This window comes from Pezoporus occidentalis, unplaced genomic scaffold (assembly GCF_034315485.1).
Source record: "Pezoporus occidentalis ecotype Australia unplaced genomic scaffold, CSIRO_AGI_Poc_V1 ctg294, whole genome shotgun sequence".
In the NCBI taxonomy this organism is placed as follows: Eukaryota; Metazoa; Chordata; class Aves; order Psittaciformes; family Psittacidae; genus Pezoporus; species Pezoporus occidentalis.
In genome coordinates this window covers 755,964-774,192 of record NW_026914874.1, presented here as the reverse complement: position 1 = coordinate 774,192, position 18,229 = coordinate 755,964, and the positions used below count along the sequence as shown (strand labels likewise).

Genomic DNA, 18,229 nt, shown 5'->3' with positions numbered 1-18,229 from the left:
GAACAGGCTGCCCAGGGCAGGGCTGCAGTCACCGTCCCTGCAAGCGTTCACACAGCGTGGAGACGAGGCCTCAGTGCCACGGGTCAGGGGTGGCCTTGGCAGTGCTGGGGTAAAGGTTGGTCCGGATGAGCTGAAAGGGCTTTCCCAGCCCAGGTGATTCGATGCTAACGCGCGAGCAATGCCGTACAAACAACGTTTATTTGCTGCGGTACTGCCGGGTCACCCCGAGCCCACCGCACACCTCAGCCCCGCCGCCGCCATGACAGCTACAGCGCGCCTGCGCTACCCTCCGCGCATGCGCCCTGGCGCGCACTACACTTCCCGTGGCTCCGGCGCGAACTACAGCTCCCGGAGGAGGGAGGGGAGCGGGGCTGCTGCGCCTGCGCGCGGGCGCCTCCTGTGGCTCGGGCCCATTTAAATGTATGTGAGGGAGGCTGCGAAATGGCTGCGCAGGTCGCTGCGGTGCGCGCCGTGCCCCGAGCCGCGGAGGAGCCGCCCCAGCTCCCCTCAGGGGACCGGCCCGGCCGGCCCCGCGGCGGCGGGCGCCGGAGGCGGGGTCCCTCTGGTGAAGCGGCGGGCGCTAAACGGGCCCGGCTGAACCAACCGCTGCTGGCGGGGCCCGGCCCGGCGGAGCCGCTGCCCCCGGCCGCCCTGCCCGGCCTGCCCGCCGCCGGGCTCTTCACCTTCTCTCCGCTCAGCCTGCCACCGCCCGCAGCCCTGGAGGAACGCCGCCGCCACCACCACCATCGGCATCGCCCTGCCGCCGGCCCCGAGCCCGGCCGTTTGGCCGCCGGGCAGCCGCAGAAGGCGAGGCGGGGCAGCCCCGCGGACGGGGCAGCCGGGCGGCCCAGCAAGCGAGGTGAGCAGGCGGAACGGGTGTGGGCTCGGGGCTGACCGGTGGCGCTCGCTCGGCCCGTGCGGATCGTACCCGGCGGAGCTTGCCTGCCGCAGCCCTCAGCGGCGGCCTCGCACTCCGCCGTCCGTGGCCGGCCGGGCTCGGTGGGGCCGGCTCCGACTCGGCCTCACCGGTCCCGGTGGGAGCCGCAGAGAAAGCGGCTCTCGGTGCCCTGTACGTGTTCAGGTGGCGGTGGGCAAAGGCGGGTGAGCGCTCCGTGGCTTTGGACCCCGCCGCTGGCCCTGGTCGCAGCGGGGCGCGTCGCTGTGTCCCACCGGGACCCGGAGCCCGGTAGCGTGTGGCAGGGGCTGAGCCACGGGGCGAGCGGGGCTCCAGCGCTGCCGGCCCGGGCTGCCCTCTGCGCAGCTCACAGTGGGAGCACTTCCAAAGTAAAGCTTTCTTCCTGCCGTGCCTGCGTTAACTTACACCAGAACTGAGAAGGTGTTGTGGTTTGTGTGGTGTTTTTCTTGAGTTAAATAGCCTGAGATTGCTTTAATGAAGGCCAAGTTTTGTCGTTTTTTTTTTTTTTTCCACGGTACAGAATGATTATTTTTGTTCTACTCACTTATTTGTGATAGCAAAAAGCTTCTTGGGGAGAGCAACATAAATAAAAAACCATTGCAAAAGTTGCTGTAATAGATATTAATGTGAATCACACTTCAGGAGTATATGTGAAGTTATTGTGCTGAAGATACACTGCTTACAAAGTTAAGTTTGTACTGTAAACTCTAGAGAGTGCTGTCGTAAGAAAGGGCAAAGCTGTTATGGGGAGAGACTTTTCACTTGGTTTAATGCTTCTTCACAACTGTGTTTGAATAGTGACTATAAAAGCTACTGGACTGTAACTCCAAACTTTAGCTTGATAACAGAGAAGTACTATATCTTAAGTAGATTGGGAGTGTCACTGTATGTCAGTTCTAAACAAGTAGTCAAATGAGGCCTTCTTTTAATAAAGGCTTAAACACTGTTAAAACTACTGACTGAATTCCAGGTTAGCAAAGGATAGGTGTCTGTGTGCTGGAAGGCGTGACACTCAGCGCTACTTGTCCTCTACTGAAGGTGTGCAGTGAGTTTTGGGACGAGGCTGGGTTTGTTTTCCTAGCTATCAGGTGTTATTTGTAAGTATAATCCCATTAATTGTCTATTTCTTTGACTATACTACACTTGGCTTCAGCCATGAGTGACAACAAAAACCTTCAGTGGTTTTGCTGGTCAGTAGTGATACTGGTGTGTTCAGTTATGTGATGTTTTAGACTAGTGCAGTTATTTGCACTGCTGCTATGCCTGTAGTTTAGTGACCTTTCTGTAGCTTTCCTTGTGTTTGAGGTACTGGAGGCATTCTGTTTATTTAAAGGAATAATTAAAACTCTTTGCTTCAAGACTGTCAGGCATTACCGTAGTGTCACTGTCTAGCTTTACTTAATACAGATGTTGGTCTCACTGCTGTAGTGGGACTCTGCTGTGTTCAGTGGATACAGCACAGTTGGGATATCTTTTATCCTGAAAAGAGACCAGTCTTCACTGGAAGTTCCAAACTGCAGAGTGCTAGTTGTGTGCCTGCTATTAGGGGATATCTTCAAACAGGCAGGTGCTCTGAACTAAAACTAGTGCGTGTCTGAGGTTTTCTAAACTATGTCAAGAATTAGAAATAATCAAAATAAGACACATAACGACCAAAAATTAATTTAGAAGTACGTACAGGAAGTATTTCCAACAGCTTGGCAGTGCCATGAAATTCTTGTTTAGTTTCAGCTGGGAATCTGGCTCCAACAGAACAAAGATCTTCTGTGTAATTAGTATGTTTGTTACAGTTAGTAAAGCAGTATCTATACTTGAGAGCTTAGTGATTGAGTAAGCTTATGCAGCCTCAACTTCTGAGACTTGCAGAAAAGCTTATTCAAAGAACTGTTTCAGTTGACCTACCAAAACAAGTGCTACCACCTTTCTTTTCCTGGTTTCCCTAGCTGTAATATAAAAATAAGGGCATTTGGTGTTTGTAAAGGCTAACAGCAGTAGCGTGTGAACTTGTATTTCAGGTCCTAAGACAATCGTATGAAGTTAGTATTAAGCAATCGACTCTTTCTTTGCTTCATGAGTAATTCTGTTCACTACACCAGGCTGCTTCGAAGGTCAGCTGTCTGTAGTGAAGAGCTCCGAGACCAGCCTAGTAATGATATTGTTAAACACTGATTAGACTAACTAACTTGAAGCTGCATGTATATATCCTTACACCCTTTCTCATAGATCAGTGTAACATGTTTATTTCTTTCTTGAAGAACTGCAGGAGAGTAAAGAGGAAATACAAATTTGATAGCTTTGCAGACAGGCAGAAAGGAAATTCCGTTAGCACAGAGCCCTGTGCTGCAGGAAACTGAAACTTTAGCCATTGCATCTTCCAGTCTGATGTTGCCTTCAGCAGTTGTTTGGACCCCCACAGCTCTCATGGTAACATGGCTCTTAGAGGTTTGTGTGAATTGTGGCATGAAATAGTTCTTTGGTTCAGGTAGATTAGAGACTTGTCTTGGCAATTGAGTTTTTTAACAGCTGGACCAGCGAGATTTCTAACTACCACTGTCATTTGCTAACTCCTATTTGAATTAGTTTTTATTCCTAAAAGATGAGCCGTTAAACTATTACATTTTGCCAAACAGAACTACTTTACTTTTTCTCTCTCAGCCTTTAGCCTTTTTGAGGTTGATTAGCCTTAAAAAAAAAAAAAAACAAATCAACCAGCCAAACACCTAAACCAACCAACCTTCTCTTAATTTCTAGCTCCGATTTAACTGAGTAGTTAAGACTGGTGACAGCTGAAGATGTGGATGTGATGATTCATATCCTTTAATAAAAAGATCAGCGGTGTAAGGCTATTTTAATTGGAGTTTTTTCTTGTCCAGAAAGCTGACTGCCTTAAATATTTGTGCCTCTTCCTTTGCACTCAGTTTTGCTCCTATAGTGTGTATCCAAAATCAGGGAAGTGTTCTGTAATGAAAGTATTAATGTTTAAATGTTACTTGTTAACTTGTTTATCCTCTTCCCTGCATGGCACTGCCTTAAATGTCAGGAGTTATTAATGTACTTACAGATGCTTGGGAATGTGGATTCCCTTTGAAGGTATTCTAATACTTCTCTTAAAATATGAACTATCTCTAAAGTATTAAGCTTGAGTTTTGGAAGTTTTCCATAATTCAAAGTCCTCTTTGCATAATAACCAGAGGTATAGCAGTTTTTGTTGTACAATTAAAGTCTTGTAAGTTAAGGTATTACTTCCTGGGAATAGAGAGCTTTAGCAAATGGGAGGGTTTAATTCTTTAGGGGTGAACATGCCGCAACTGCAGAACTCTAATCTTCTCTTTATTGTCGCTGCCAGAAACTCCAGATGAAAATGGGAAAACCCAGCGAGCTGACAGTCTTATTATGAAGAAGATAAAGAAAAAAAAGAAAAAGAAACATCGGGAAGATATGAGGGGGAAACGCCTGAAGATGTACAACAAAGAAGTGCAGACGGTGTGTGCTGGACTGACTCGCATTGACAAGGAGACTCTTTCTCAAGGACAGTGTGATAACTTGGAAATGAACAAGGAATCCTTCAGGTACCTGAAGGATGAGCAGCTCTGCAGACTGAATTTGGGTATGCAGGAATATCGAATACCCCAGGGAGTACAAACACCATTTGTGACACACCAGGAGCATTCTGTTCGCAGCAGCTTCTTGAAAACTGGCACTAAATTTAGTAACTTCATTCATGAAGAACATCAGTCCAATGGTGGTGCTCTGGTCCTTCATGCTTACATGGATGAACTCTCATTTTTGTCTCCAGTGGAGATGGAGAGATTTGCCGAAGAGTTTCTTGCATTGTCATTCAGTGAAAACGATAAAAATGCAGCTTACTATGCTTTAGCCATAGTGCATGGAGCAGCTGCTTATTTACCAGACTTCCTGGATTACTTTGCTTTTAACTTTCCTAACACTCCAGTGAAAATGGAAATTCTGGGCAAGAAGGACATTGAAACAACAACAATTTCAAATTTTCACTCTCAGGTAAGAGCTATTTAAAGGCATAAAAGTTGCAGGGCACCTAGATCTGATTATTCTGTAATCAGCAGGGATGGCCTAAAATAGGTGAGGCAAAATGTTTCTTCCAAGCAGATGAAAAAAGATGATGTTGAGACTACGGATCACACTTCAGACACTGCTAAATGTGAAAGATCTGCAGTGATCTTCTTGCAGGCTTTCAGCTGATCTTCTGTACTTGAGAGAATGCTGACATGGTTCAAAGCAATAGCCAAGTCTGTATTAAGAGTTGGATAGATTGCAAGTACTAACATTGCTTTTTCTGTTGAGTAATCTGGGTGGTTTTTTGCAATGACATTACTTTTCAGGATTTAGTGTGTCATTCACAACAAATAAGGGTGTTCTAATATCTTAATTCTATCAGTAGCTGTTGCTGGATGCTTAAACTTTCCAGCTTCAGAGTGTTGGTTAGACTGTCTTTTTAATTGCCTTTAAAAAAGGCTTCCATTTTATATACTACCTTGATTTGCACTTCAGGTATCTTAAATTCTCAAACTGTATTTCCATGTAGCTTAAATGGATGCAACAGTAATAACTATGTTAATTTCAAGATTCCCATATGAAAATCTGTTGCATTTGACTCCTGTGATCAAGCTTTAAAGTATCTGTGGGCATACAGCAATGTTACAGATGAGATAAATGACTTTCAGGTGGAATAAAAACTTCTCCCTGCTTAGTGTAGTCTGATTATTACTGATTACTTTTTAAAGTCTTGATTCAAGACCTTACTTACCTTTACTGGTTCACCTGTCAGAAGGAAGACCCTGAAACTCTGTTGCAGAGTGCTGTTGGAACAGATCTTAGTAACAGATTTTGAAATCCTAATGTTTGTGGGTGGATCTTTCCAGCGTTTATCAAATGCCTATCAGGAAGGTTTGCATTGGAAAAACACTGCTTAACAGAAGGTTCCTGCGTGGTCACTTAGGGAGTCTTTAAATCATAGATACTATTGAATCAGTAATTCTGACTCTTAGCTTATGAATTTGACAATGAATAGCTGCTGCAGCACTGATTTTAAACCAGCTTCTGTTTCTTGGTTTAAGTAATTCTTTGCATTGACAGAGCTGCATCAGAGTGTTTAGTACTCCAAAACCAGTCTGAGCATACAGACTGCTGCACTTCTGCGCAGTACCCACTTTTGCTCTGCAGATGTGAAACTTGTCCACAGTTTAGGTTTTGGTGTCCTCTATATTAAAAGATTTATCTCTGTTCTTTGGAATCATGATTACATTCTAATTTGAGTACATGTGGTGATCCCCTAAAATGGCTAAATGGTGCCAACTGGGTATTTAACAATTGTACTTGGTGAATGTCTTGTGAACATGAATAGCTTATACTATAAATACATGTGACGAGTGTATGGCTTCACTGGGTTATAGTCTGTGTTGGTATTTCAGTTAATTCTATTTTAAGTACTGTCTAAACTTGATTAAGATTAGTCGTGACATGAGGTTCACTTAGTCTAAAATGCCTCTCTGAAGACAGCTTCAGTGTGACCTGGTTAATCCTTTCTGTATGTTAGTGAAGTTCACACACTAAGCAAACAGAAGTAGAATTATGACTCCTAAGACAGCTGAAGCGGGACTCTTCAGGTAATGTAGATGATAGTAAAGTATCTAGTTTAAAGATGCATTTAAATTGGTAGTGGATTCAGTCATGTCTGCACACTGCCAAGACTCAAGTTTGGGAAGCTAGCTTAATAGAGAAGGCTAAAATACCTTGCTTAAGTCTGGTTCATTGCTGTTCCTTGGCAGTGCTGTTGAGGAATCAGCAGATTGGCTAAGCTTCACTTCTGGACCTTCCTGTATGAGAATTGTACAATACAGAAGCACTGTATGGTTATTTTTCTGAAGATTAAGCCTGTTACAGGATTGTACACTGTAGTTACGATACTATTTTTAGTTGAAGATACTTGTTTTTTAAGTCACCTCCATTCTAGGTTGAGCCTTCTGTATGCATGGACTTGTTTGCTATACTGAGCCATACTGTGGCAGGGGGATTCTGGGATTGGGTAGTCTTTAGTCCTGGAGACTTGGTATCAAGAATTTAAAATAGAATCTGTAAACTGCAAATGAACTAAAAGTTAATGTGGCCTTTGGCTTGTACAACATTTAGCTGGTTGTACACCTTTTCAGACAAACTGAATTGGAGTAGGAAGTGACTCCAGTTCAAAATAAGGACTTTAATCTGGAAGGCTAAATAAGAGTCAAGTGATAATTCACCTTGCAAGAGAGTTAATTCATTTGCTCTCAGGACAGTGAGGACAATATAAACTGAATGCTTATTAAAAAGCACTCTAATGTTTGTTAACTATGGTTTATGCATATTAAAATAATTAAGCTTCAGTGCTTTCTGGATTTTCTTTTTTGCATTGGTTCTGCCTCATTTGTTCTAATGCTTCGGTGCTAAAGCTGAGCTTTAGTTTGAAGCTATTCAGTTGCACTAGGATCCTTCAAGACTCAAATCACTGAACAGTAACTTGTAAGCTTTCTTCACTCGAGAGCATACTACAGTTTGAAAGTTCTTAGCAGTGCAATTAGAATGAATATTTATTTCCTTATCAGCTCTTTAAGAACAGCTGCTTTTAGGTCTACTCAGTGAATAGGAATATAGTTAGACTTGAAAAACCACTTCTGCTTTTCCCTTTTATTCCCCCCACCCCAAAAAGGAGTTGATTGGGTCTGTGTATGGTCCAAAGAGCAGTTAAACTGTCACAAAGGGGAGGGGGGGTTCTGGGAAGAGGCCAGGAAAGAGTTGGGGGAAGTAGGTTTTACATAAGCTGCTGTTCCTTCTGGGAAGGAGGTGGGAGAAGGAGGTGATGGGTGATAATAGAGTAAGCTTTCCTACTCCTGTATTGTACAGTTGGAAGAGTTTAAAATATTCCTTGCAGCTTTGGTTAATGAACAGTATCACAGTTTGGTTTGGTGCCCCATCTTAACTTTTCTTACTCCTGGAAGAAGATCCCTTATTCTGGAAGGACAATTTCTTTAGCAGAAGCTATCAAAATATGAAATGGAGAAATTGTGCCTCTGCACTATGAACTGAACTTGGTTTATACTTAAGCCACATAATACTGCCCAATGAAATATTTGACATGTTCTAGTCAAACATAACCTTTTCTGTAATGGCATGTCACACTGTCCTCTTTCCCTTCTGTTGTAAATAGTAAGCTGCCTTGTGTTCTGGCTTTCTTCCTTTTAGCAAAGTGTTTGTGTGGTTGGTTTTGTAACTAACTTGACATACTAAAATATTGTCACTGTCAACTGATTCATGCTTTTCTTGAAACTAAAGAGCAACTTCTGAAACTTAACCTCTTTTGTCTCGAGCTTATGCCTTTTCTGTGCGTCCTCTTTCTCTACAGGGGTAGGGAAAGTAATCCAGTACAAGGATACTGCTTGCTTACCCCTTCACGAGGCAGGGTCTGAATTATCTCAGTAATGTGCTGTCTACTTCTGTTCTCACTGTTGTGTGTGAAACACTGATAGGCACATCATTCAGCTGCTATAAAGTGTCTCCATGAACACTGAGGAACTAATTTCAAATATGCCTATGACTTTTAGTGTGGTCCTGTATGGAGTAGGAGGCACACAGGGTAGTGATAGCTGTCTGGCATTTTGAAAGGGCACAGGACACCTGTGTGATCTCACCAGCGTGATGGTCCTTTTACAGCAGGGAAGATCTGTATTGACCTGATCTGTAGATAGTGGCAGTTAGTAACTCATGTGATCCACTGATCCTTTTTAAGAAGCATAGTGAAGTGATGAGAGCAATGAAGGTGTTGTAGTAAGTTACCAACTTCTGACAGCTGTAAGAACTAGAATGACCCAGCTCCTAGGAACTGAACTTTAAACAAAAAAACCCCAAATCCCTCAAGACCCCAAACAAATGAAAAAAAAAAAAGAAAAAAGCCAAAAGAAACTTTGAGAAAGGTCCTAGTGGATAGAACAAAATGACTTCAGGTTTTCCGTAGTCTCATCTGTCTTCCCTGAAATACAGGGGTGCATGAAGATGGCTGTGAAATGAATGTAGCTGTTGGAGCACTTTGCAAATGACATGTCAAAGTAGCTTGTAAGAAGGTGCAACAAGGAGGTTACTTGTTCTTCCTTTATGCCTGGGTGGTTTAGTGTTCCATGAGTAGATGCATGTTCTTGGCATGAAAATGCTTGTTATTACACACAAGGTCTTGGCATACTCCTTATTCCTGAGACCACTAACCAAACAAATGGTATTAGTATTTGTGCTGTGCTGGAGGAATCAAGGATGAAATAGAAACTACATGTGAAGGAATGTTTTACAGCATCTAATCTAGTAGACTGCTTCCCCTGTGATTGAGGTGCTTGAGATGAATACTGCAGCCTGCTGGGGATTGCCATGAGTTGATGTGTGTTTTCAGTGTAAATATATCCTGATTTGAATTCTCAAGTGTAGTGCACATGTCTAAGCTCTAACAGAAACTAGCAAAACACTGAAATCCAGGTTTTCCTTAAAGTATTTCTAGTGTCTCTTTTTACAGCTTTTCAATTTTATTTTTATATTGCATTCCAGTGCATTAAAATAATGCTAAAGCTTCTAGTTTTTATTCCCTGTGCAAAAAAATTACAAAGAATACCTGTGTATGGTATTATAATACGTTTAACTTGGGACAGAGACTTGTGAAATACTAGTGCCTCTCAACAGGTGGCTTCAGTGAAACAAATCTCATCTGGAAGTAGTCTATCTCCACTTACTTTAACAGTACCAGGTAGTTAAACTGAACTGGCTTAAGGACCAGAGCATTTCAGGCCTTAATACTCCCATAGGGTGCATAGATTAATGCTGTAGTTTTCAATTTCCATTAATGCTGTAGTTTTCCATTAACTTCCAAATAAATGCGGTTTTCCAGTGTTCTGGATTGGATTCTGGCTAGCTAGTAGAATCACAGAATAGTTTGGGTTGGAAAGGACTTTAAGGTCATCCAGTTTCAGCCCCCTGCTGTGTTGCCCAGGGCTCTGTCCAACCTGGCCTTGAACACTGCCAGGAACGGAACACTTACCACTTTGGTGTCATCCTTTGCCAGTGCCTCACCACTCTCACAGTAAAAATCATTCCACTTTACTGATGTTAGCTATGACCCTTCATCAGCAGTGTTCTAATCGGATTTGCAGACTTTCTCCTAGGGCAACAGCCAAAAAGAATTAGCAGCCTCTCAAGGTAGTGCGTGGCTCATAAATCTGTATGGTCAACGCCAGAAAGTCTCTATATGCTTATCCAGCTGCTGCTGCTATTCTTGATGGACTTGTGGAGTGCTTGAGCTGCCCCATGCAGTTCTGAGAGTGACTTGGGATGTAAACTGCAGCACGTGAAGGCAGAGGTGATGCAGTGCAGTAGTTGGCTTACAGCTGAGGAATAAAACTGTATGTGAAGTCATCTTTGGCTCCTTCTTAGCTTTTAATTAAAACGTGTGTGCCGTCAGTGCAGAACTGCCAACTCTGTATATACAAAGCTAAAGAAAGAACTCTGGAAATAGGAGTGAGCTGAACTCCTGTAATTAAGCAGCTAAATATCTACGGTTGCTGCTAGAGGAAAGTACTGCAGCAGTAACTGTAACTCTTGCCTTGTTAGTCTCTCCTAATTTACCTTTAACAGCTTCATGGAATAGTTCAACTACATCTGGTTTGTTAGCTAAATTGCAGAACTTAAAACTAAAAACCTTAAAACCAAGCTGCTTCATAAATATATCTATACATGAGTTACAAAAGGTATCACACTTCTGAATGTGATTATAAAATTGCAGATTTACTAGTAAAGTCTTTTGTGCCTGCCCCACCACTTTAGCCATGGAGATGTGCCACAGCTTTTCACCACTGGAACCACTTGATGAATGTAGAGAGGCTGTTGAAGAGTGATAGAAGGTTGGAGCTTAAGTACAACTGAGTATACAAACCAGACTAATTACAGCAGGATTTCTGATCTTTTAGGATTGAATAGCTGCTGCATCTACACACAACCTGTATGGTGTGTTACAGCTGCAGTCCACAGGAGGGACTAGAGAACACTGGAGTGGTGCCAGTGGTTCTCTTCTGGGAACAGGAAATGGGCAAGAAAAGTTTCCAGGTGACTTGGGAAAGTGGGACAGTTCGTGCTACAGAGGATGTCAAAAAGCAGTGAGTGAGATCACAGTGTTTCTGGCCACAGGAGTGACAGCAGGGTATACTGCAAATGGTAGTAGTCAACTTGTGGGTGACCACTGGATTTCTACCTAGACCTCTCATTTCCTCTATTTTTGGACCAATTTTGTGTATACACTAGAACAACATCACTAGAGCCATTGCTTGATGGACACGGAGATTTTTTCACTGCAGTCACAGGGGAAAGACCTCTAGGCTGTGGCTGAAGTGAAGAATGCACATATTTCAGTAGCACACAGTTTGAAATGTAGAAGCAACAGTCAGCTGCACCAATTAGTAGAGACTTGAAGCTTGCTTGGAAGACTGAGTCAAAATGAAACTGTGTGTAGGAGGTTTTCTGAAGTCAGCTTGGAAGAGCTGAATTCTTCCTGAATTAGGCAAATACTAACACTATTATTCAAACTTTAGAAGTATTTCCTGTCAGTAGTTCAGACAGTTCTTTCTCTTGGGTACCCTGTGGGCGCCTGTTCTAAACAGGCTCTGTGCTTATTCCCAAAAGCATCTCTAATGAAATAGATGTGGATGAGCCCAAGATCCATCTGAGCTGTGGCCTACTGTATTATATTAATCAATTTTAATCTCTTTTAACAGAACTAAAGCTGTGCTGGTATTGTCTTTTCCTTTCTGGCCACTCAGGTCAATCGAACGTACTGCTGTGGAACCTACCGAGCAGGACCAATGCGGCAGATCAGTCTTGTTGGAGCTGTGGATGAAGAAGTTGGAGACTACTTCCCAGAATTCCTAGATATGTTAGAAGAATCTCCATTTCTCAGAGTAAGCAGTAACTTGTGGTGTCTTGTTTAGAACTCTGTGGATACTTAAGCAGTGACTGAGTTTTATCTATTTCAAGTGTAATTAGAAACCATAAAGTATTTTCTCTAGTGATGTGCTTATTGTTTGGGCTACTGAGGTATGTTCTTTCCTGTGTCCAAATGAAAGATACTGCATTAGGTAGTAACAGTTGTGAGAATAATTAAAAAATTAAATAATTTATCATATAGAGGCACTGCATAATCATCTGCTTCCCTAAAAACTAAGTCTGATAAAGTCATGTTGGAATATATTGCAATGTCTTGAATATATTTTAGTTTCTGTGCAATTCTTTTGACAGCAAATTTGAACCAGTTTTACCAAAGGCATCATTTAATTTTTCTATCTCACCCAGTGTTTTGTGTTATGTGTGTTTTGTGGGTTGTTTTGTTTTTGTTTTCTTTTAGATGACTTTGCCCTGGGGGACTCTTTCTAGTCTCAGACTTCAGTGCAGGTCACAAAGTGATGATGGCCCCATAATGTGGGTGAGACCAGGGGAGCAGATGATCCCAACAGCTGATATGCCAAAATCACCATTCAAACGGCGCCGGTAATGTTTTGTTTTCCTTTCCATGTTAAAGGTAAAACACTGCAGTTATGTCTGTGTTAGACTTGAGAATAAAACCTAAATGCTGTATGTGTAGATAGTTCTTCAGAAGATTAATTCACAGGTTTGAGTTTTGTTTCTGTTTCAAACTGGCTCAGTGGATAAACCAAACATGTTACTTGTGATGGTTATTTTATTTCACCACTACATCCTAGATCAGTGCTTTCTTAAGATTGAAACCCCTTTTTATTTTCCTTCAGGAGACTTCTTTTATTCATCTTACTTCTGTGGAAAGAACTTATTTAGTGGTGAGGAGAGATTAAATGCTCTAAAAGAGTAGAGATCCTTACACTGCTCATGTTGCATTATAATGTTAGTGTTAAAGCACTTGAAATACTGTCTGCCTTCAAAAAATATCATGGGGTACATATATACTTGGTGTCTTTCCCAAAGAGTGTGCTGTGGAACAAACTTTAGGAGATAAAGAATTGGAAGCGTGTTTTAAATGTAATTTCAAGCAGAATTTTAGGACATACTCCCAAATAATTAAACTTCAGTATCTATTGGAAGTTTGATTTCATAACCTGAACTGTACTTTGCTGTATTTGTTCCAGTCTTTTGTTGAACGAGCATCTTGAAGGAGGGAAGTGTTTTGATTTTGAAGCCTGCAGCACACAAGACTTTTAAGATTATTTTAATACAAATACTTATTTTTGAGTAGCCCATACATTTTTAGTATGTCTTTTTCTCATGTTATAGGTCAATGAATGAAATAAAGAATCTCCAGTACCTACCTCGGACCAGTGAGCCCCGGGAGGTTCTGTTTGAAGACAGAACAAGAGCTCACGCTGATCATGTGGGCCAAGGGTTTGACTGGCAGAGTACAGCTGCTGTTGGTGTTCTGAAGGCTGTACAGTTTGGGGAATGGTGAGTGCCACTGAAATGCAACTGTTCTCGTAGGAGGGGGTGATCCTAAAGTGGTTTTGTCTCTTAAAAAAAGACAGTTCCTTGGAAAACAAGCCTAATCAGTGGGATGGTTTAAACCCTGTAAAGAGATGTGCTGTCTAGAGCTTGAAACTCACAAGCTATATACCTATTTTCAACTTCTTCTTGAGACAGTAGAAGGGTTTTAACAGCAGTTTGCAGAAAATTTTAGTAATAAATGAAATAAGCCTTAATACACAATTTCTGGACCATCGATTGTTCTTTTCCTGAGTAGGTATATTAATGCTAACTTCCGTAATAGCAATAGAAGACCTCAATGTAACCCATTTCAGAGCTACAGTGTATTCTTCTTTCATGTACCCAGGATGTTCCTGTTCACCTTGCACAGAAACTAGACTTGTATCATGTTTTCTTTTCTAGCAATTCCAGTAGGAATTGGATAGCAGCATTAGCAATATCATTAGATTTTGGTACCCATAAAAGGTGTCTGAACTTCCTATATTCTTATTCAAAGCTCTTGAGTAACACCCAGCTCCTCATTGCTTTGGCATCAGAATTACTTGGTTACTTTTTGTTTTCCTTTAATACAGAATGATTCTGTTTAATGGAAGAATTGAGGCAAACCAGAAAACTTTCCTACTGGCAGGTTCAACATAGTTCTCTGATGTTTTAGCATATTATTTGTCCGTGAAAACATCACTTCTGTTGTGCATGTATCAAGAAAGGAGTAAAATGAAGGAAAAAAAAAAGACATCTGTTTCAAAGTAATATGTGTATTGAGAAGTGATGATACTGTTCATGTGCAGTGTAAAACTGTAATAGGTCGTTGGTTCAGTGACTTTCTGCTGGAAAGAGTTGTAACTCTCTAAGTCCAGTTGTTTAAAAACTCCTGGCTTTCTCATCTTTCTTTAGGAGCGACCAGCCTCGTATAACCAAAGATGTGGTTTGTTTTCATGCTGAAGATTTCACTGATGTTGTGCAGAGACTTCAGTTGGACCTGCATGAACCTCCAGTGTCACAGGTATTGAATCTTCCCTAGTGACAGCTCATTCTTAGCATTTTGGTGGTAGCTTCTGACAATTTTCAGATTCACAGTGTAGCCAGGACTGTTGTATCCTTGGTGGCCCTCAACTCACAGCTCTCCTGGGCTATTTCTCTTCTCATGTTTCAGAACGGAATAGTTCAGTTGGAAGGGATGTACAGTGACCATGTAGTCCAGCTGTTTTTCCTTTTCACCAAGTTGTGAGTCCTGATACCTGCTATAGAAACAACTAGTAGTTGGTTAAGAAGCCATGTATGCCTGTTTCTGCCTTTTCTAATATACTGATGTTGGTTGAGGATGTGAAGTTCAGGATGTGAAGGCATCTAAACTTCAGTCCTGGCAGCCAAAACAGCGAGGCCTCCTGTGGAACCTGCTATTTTCAGCTGTAACTATAGAATGTTCTCAACTGATCACTGTCCTCTCCGAAGATGTACACATTAGACAAATTATGTTTTCAAAGTTCAGTTCTCTTTCACGTTTTACCTGTTAAACATCGGTTTAGACAGGAAGTGTGTTGGAAGTAGGTGGATACTGAGTTGATTAAACAGAGTATACCACTAACTTTACTCTTTTCCTTCTCTCAGTGTGTTCAATGGGTGGACGAAGCCAAACTAAACCAAATGAGACGGGAAGGCATTCGCTATGCTAGAATTCAGTTGTGTGACAATGACATCTACTTCATCCCTAGAAATGTCATTCATCAGTTCAAAACGGTGTCGGCAGTCTGCAGCTTAGCCTGGCACATAAGACTTAAACAGTATCACCCTGTGGAGGAGACCTCTCCAAACGCAGAAAGCAATTCAAGCTCGAACAGTAGTGTTCCTGGAAATCCAGAGGCAGAAGGTGAACCCCAATGTGTGAGTGTAAAAACAGAGTCTGAAGAACCAGGTATAGAAATGCAGCTTACACCAGGGGTGCTCTCCTCCTCTCTTTCTTCAATATCAGGACTTGTGCAACCAGATCAGGCGGCCCAGCCCCTTCCAGGTTTTAAAATAGAGTCTGATCAGCACCACAATCCACAGGATCATGCAGGCTCTGCTGTGTGATATGTATATAAGCAAACATTTTTTAACAACTTTTTAAAATTTTGATGTGAAGTTATAGTTTTATAACTGGCTTATGTTTTATTGGAGAAATCTTGCCTATAATTCTATAAAGAAAGGTGACATTCCAAAATGTCAAGCATATCTTTTTTACACAGATTATGCAAAATTCAAGTTGTATTTTAACCCCTTAGTACAACCTGTAACAGTGGTCTACCACTTCTTTCTGTTTAAGTAGAGATATTTAATATCTTCTCAAAGTCAGAATGAAATTCCTCCAGGAACATAAACCGATTAAATGACATTGGTCAGTGTTATTTCCCTACTTTTACTTTAGCTCTGATCTTCACCAGAAAGAGAGGTTTTTGTAGAAGACTCGCAAAGTGACTTTCCCCATTTCATTTTAATTGCTTAAAAAAAACCCCAACAACAAAAGAAAAAGGAAAAAAAAAAGCACAGCACTTTTGATGATTTGTGAAACTTTTGGTATCTGTTCTTGACATGTTGGTTTATATACGAGTTGGGTTTATATATACAAGCTATAGAAACTGATCTCTTATTTCTTACAGTAAAATTAACTGAAGCAAGTGTCTGATCCTGTTGAAATGCAATGACTTACTGACCTAACACTTCTCATAGCACTGCTTATGTTGTTTGGTGTGAGGGTTTTGCTTCCAAAATCCATCTTCCCTGAACATGATTAATACTAGTGTCAAAATTAAAGAACTTATTGGTAGTCTTGTGGAGGAAACTGCTATCTTCGAGCACTTTAAGGCTTTAAAATACTAACCAACTTGGCAGCTTGTTTTGGTCAGGTCGTAATGTGTCCAATGAAATCACACTTTCCCTTGTACTGATGCACTTAATAGCGTTGAGTTGGTAACTGACTTACACAGTGCGGCTGTCCATATGCCAGGAAGTTCTGTATTACTCTTTCACAATAAAAAGTCTTGTGGCATTGAACTGCTTTTTCCATGAGTAGCTTCTGGGTGCCCAGGTACTGTGGAAAAATCAGTGGCACATGCTAAATGTGTAGAGTGTCAGCTAGCAATGGTTTTTAACTGATCTTTCAATATTTCTGGATGTTACCGTGTAATCTGTACTTGACTTTCACTCACTCCATTTACTACCACCCTTTCCAGTCATCAGAAGGAAAAGTCCTGTCCCTTTCTTCCCTCCCTTCTCCCTCCCCACATTTAGAGTACAAGTTGGGTTTTGGTGCAACTTAAGCTGTCTCCAGATAACTTTATTTGTTCTAATCCTCACTGGGGTAGGAAAGATTTGAAACACTATGTTAGACTAGACAAAAGCAAAGATGCTGTGTTAGTTCTGGATGCATCTTTTTAATATCAATTATTACTCTTCTCTTTATAAGGGTCTCTAAAATATGTTACTCTATTATAAATCTTACTTTGTGCAATATTGTTTGTGTAGGCTTTTATATACATATTAGCACCTCAGTGTAGAGGTCACTATTTTAAACTGATAGAAAAATAATCAGAAGATACTGCAGTGATTAGTTAGAACCTGTATTACTCCTTATGTGTATGTATGTATTGTCTTCGGTACAAAATGAGGACTAGGAAATATTTCAATTTAAAACTAATTTACAGATTGAAGTGGTAGTGACTTGTTTAGTAATCTGTGTAAATAAGGTGTTAGAATGGAGAGCTTTTATGATAAAAAGTAATGTGATTCATGCAGGGGTGTAATTTAATCTTAGCAGAAATTCTAGATGACCCAGACCGGTTCATAAATGAGCCGTCTGTTCTCTGGTGGGTTTTTTCCACTTTTTATGTTGAGAGGAATTTCATAGCTTTAAGGGTTGTGCAAAGTAAAATTCCTCACAGGCAATAGCGGTTTCAGTTCATCCTCCACCTTCAAAGATCGCATTATCCAAGGGTGTTCTTTCCTTTTTCTGAAGTCTGCTAGTCTTCCAAGTGCCCATTTCACTTCTCACATGTGCTGTTCTTTGCTCATGTCAGTAGAGGTGCATCAGCTCGGTGGCCGTTTGTTGACAGCCAGCACTGCATTACAACCACTCAGGAACCGACACATCTGCAGATCCCACAGCGAGTCTGCAAACATCACTTTAAAGGAAGAATAAACAGATTAAGAGCCCCCATACACCAACTTGTCTGTCTTATAGTGAGAGTTGAAACAGGATGGAGAGGGAATTAATTTGGAAGTTCTCTGTAAACTCTTACAGCATGTTTCCCAGTGGATGAAGGAAGAAGACCAGAGTGGCTCATGTTGCTTTCAAAACTGTAGGTTTAGTGAAATCTGTGACTACAGCCTTGAAATAAACTGCTCTGACTTACCTCTTTGGATGGAGGGACATGACTGGTAGCATCGTGCTCTCTTTCGGTTCCATTTACTTACTAACTTAATATCTAATGTCAGATATAAATACAGAAATATATCTTCAAATGTTTTGACTGTTGCTGATGCTGTTCTAGCATGCTTAAGAGAGGAGGAAACTTGCTAAGAATCTATTACCTAACTTACGTTATCAGCTTTGGTACACTTTAACCAAGACGACATTTCAAACTCCACCTCAGTTCTGGATGTAAAGTATGAGAGGGGTTGCTTCTGAAGCTGATTACTACAGCTAGACAAGGTGTTTCAAGGTGACTTCAACTGCACTGAAAACAACAGAGCAGAATTAGAACAATGCCTCTGTGAAAGATGCATGTTTTCCCAGAACCA

General features: G+C 41.5%; 1 protein-coding gene across 1 annotated transcript; it reads left to right on the top strand.

Annotated features, from left to right (window-relative positions):
• Window positions 1-413: 413 nt before the first annotated feature.
• RSBN1 (round spermatid basic protein 1) lies at window positions 414-17,950 on the top strand. Its single transcript, XM_062626612.1, has 7 exons — window positions 414-859; window positions 4,263-4,933; window positions 11,770-11,907; window positions 12,351-12,493; window positions 13,250-13,417; window positions 14,348-14,456; window positions 15,062-17,950. Exons 1-7 carry the CDS (start codon window positions 442-444, stop codon window positions 15,521-15,523), a joined length of 2,109 nt encoding a protein of 702 aa, XP_062482596.1. The 5' UTR covers window positions 414-441; the 3' UTR covers window positions 15,524-17,950.
• The last annotated feature ends 279 nt before the right edge of the window (window positions 17,951-18,229 follow it).

Bases quoted from the DNA above. Each gene is read 5' to 3' on its own strand.
- RSBN1 (XM_062626612.1), top strand. From the start codon at position 442: ATGGCTGCGCAGGTCGCTGCGGTGCGCGCCGTGCCCCGAGCCGCGGAG. The intron at 11,908-12,350 runs GTAAGCAGTAAC...GTTTTCTTTTAG, and splicing joins AAGAATCTCCATTTCTCAGA to ATGACTTTGCCCTGGGGGAC. The intron at 13,418-14,347 runs GTGAGTGCCACT...ATCTTTCTTTAG, and splicing joins GCTGTACAGTTTGGGGAATG to GAGCGACCAGCCTCGTATAA.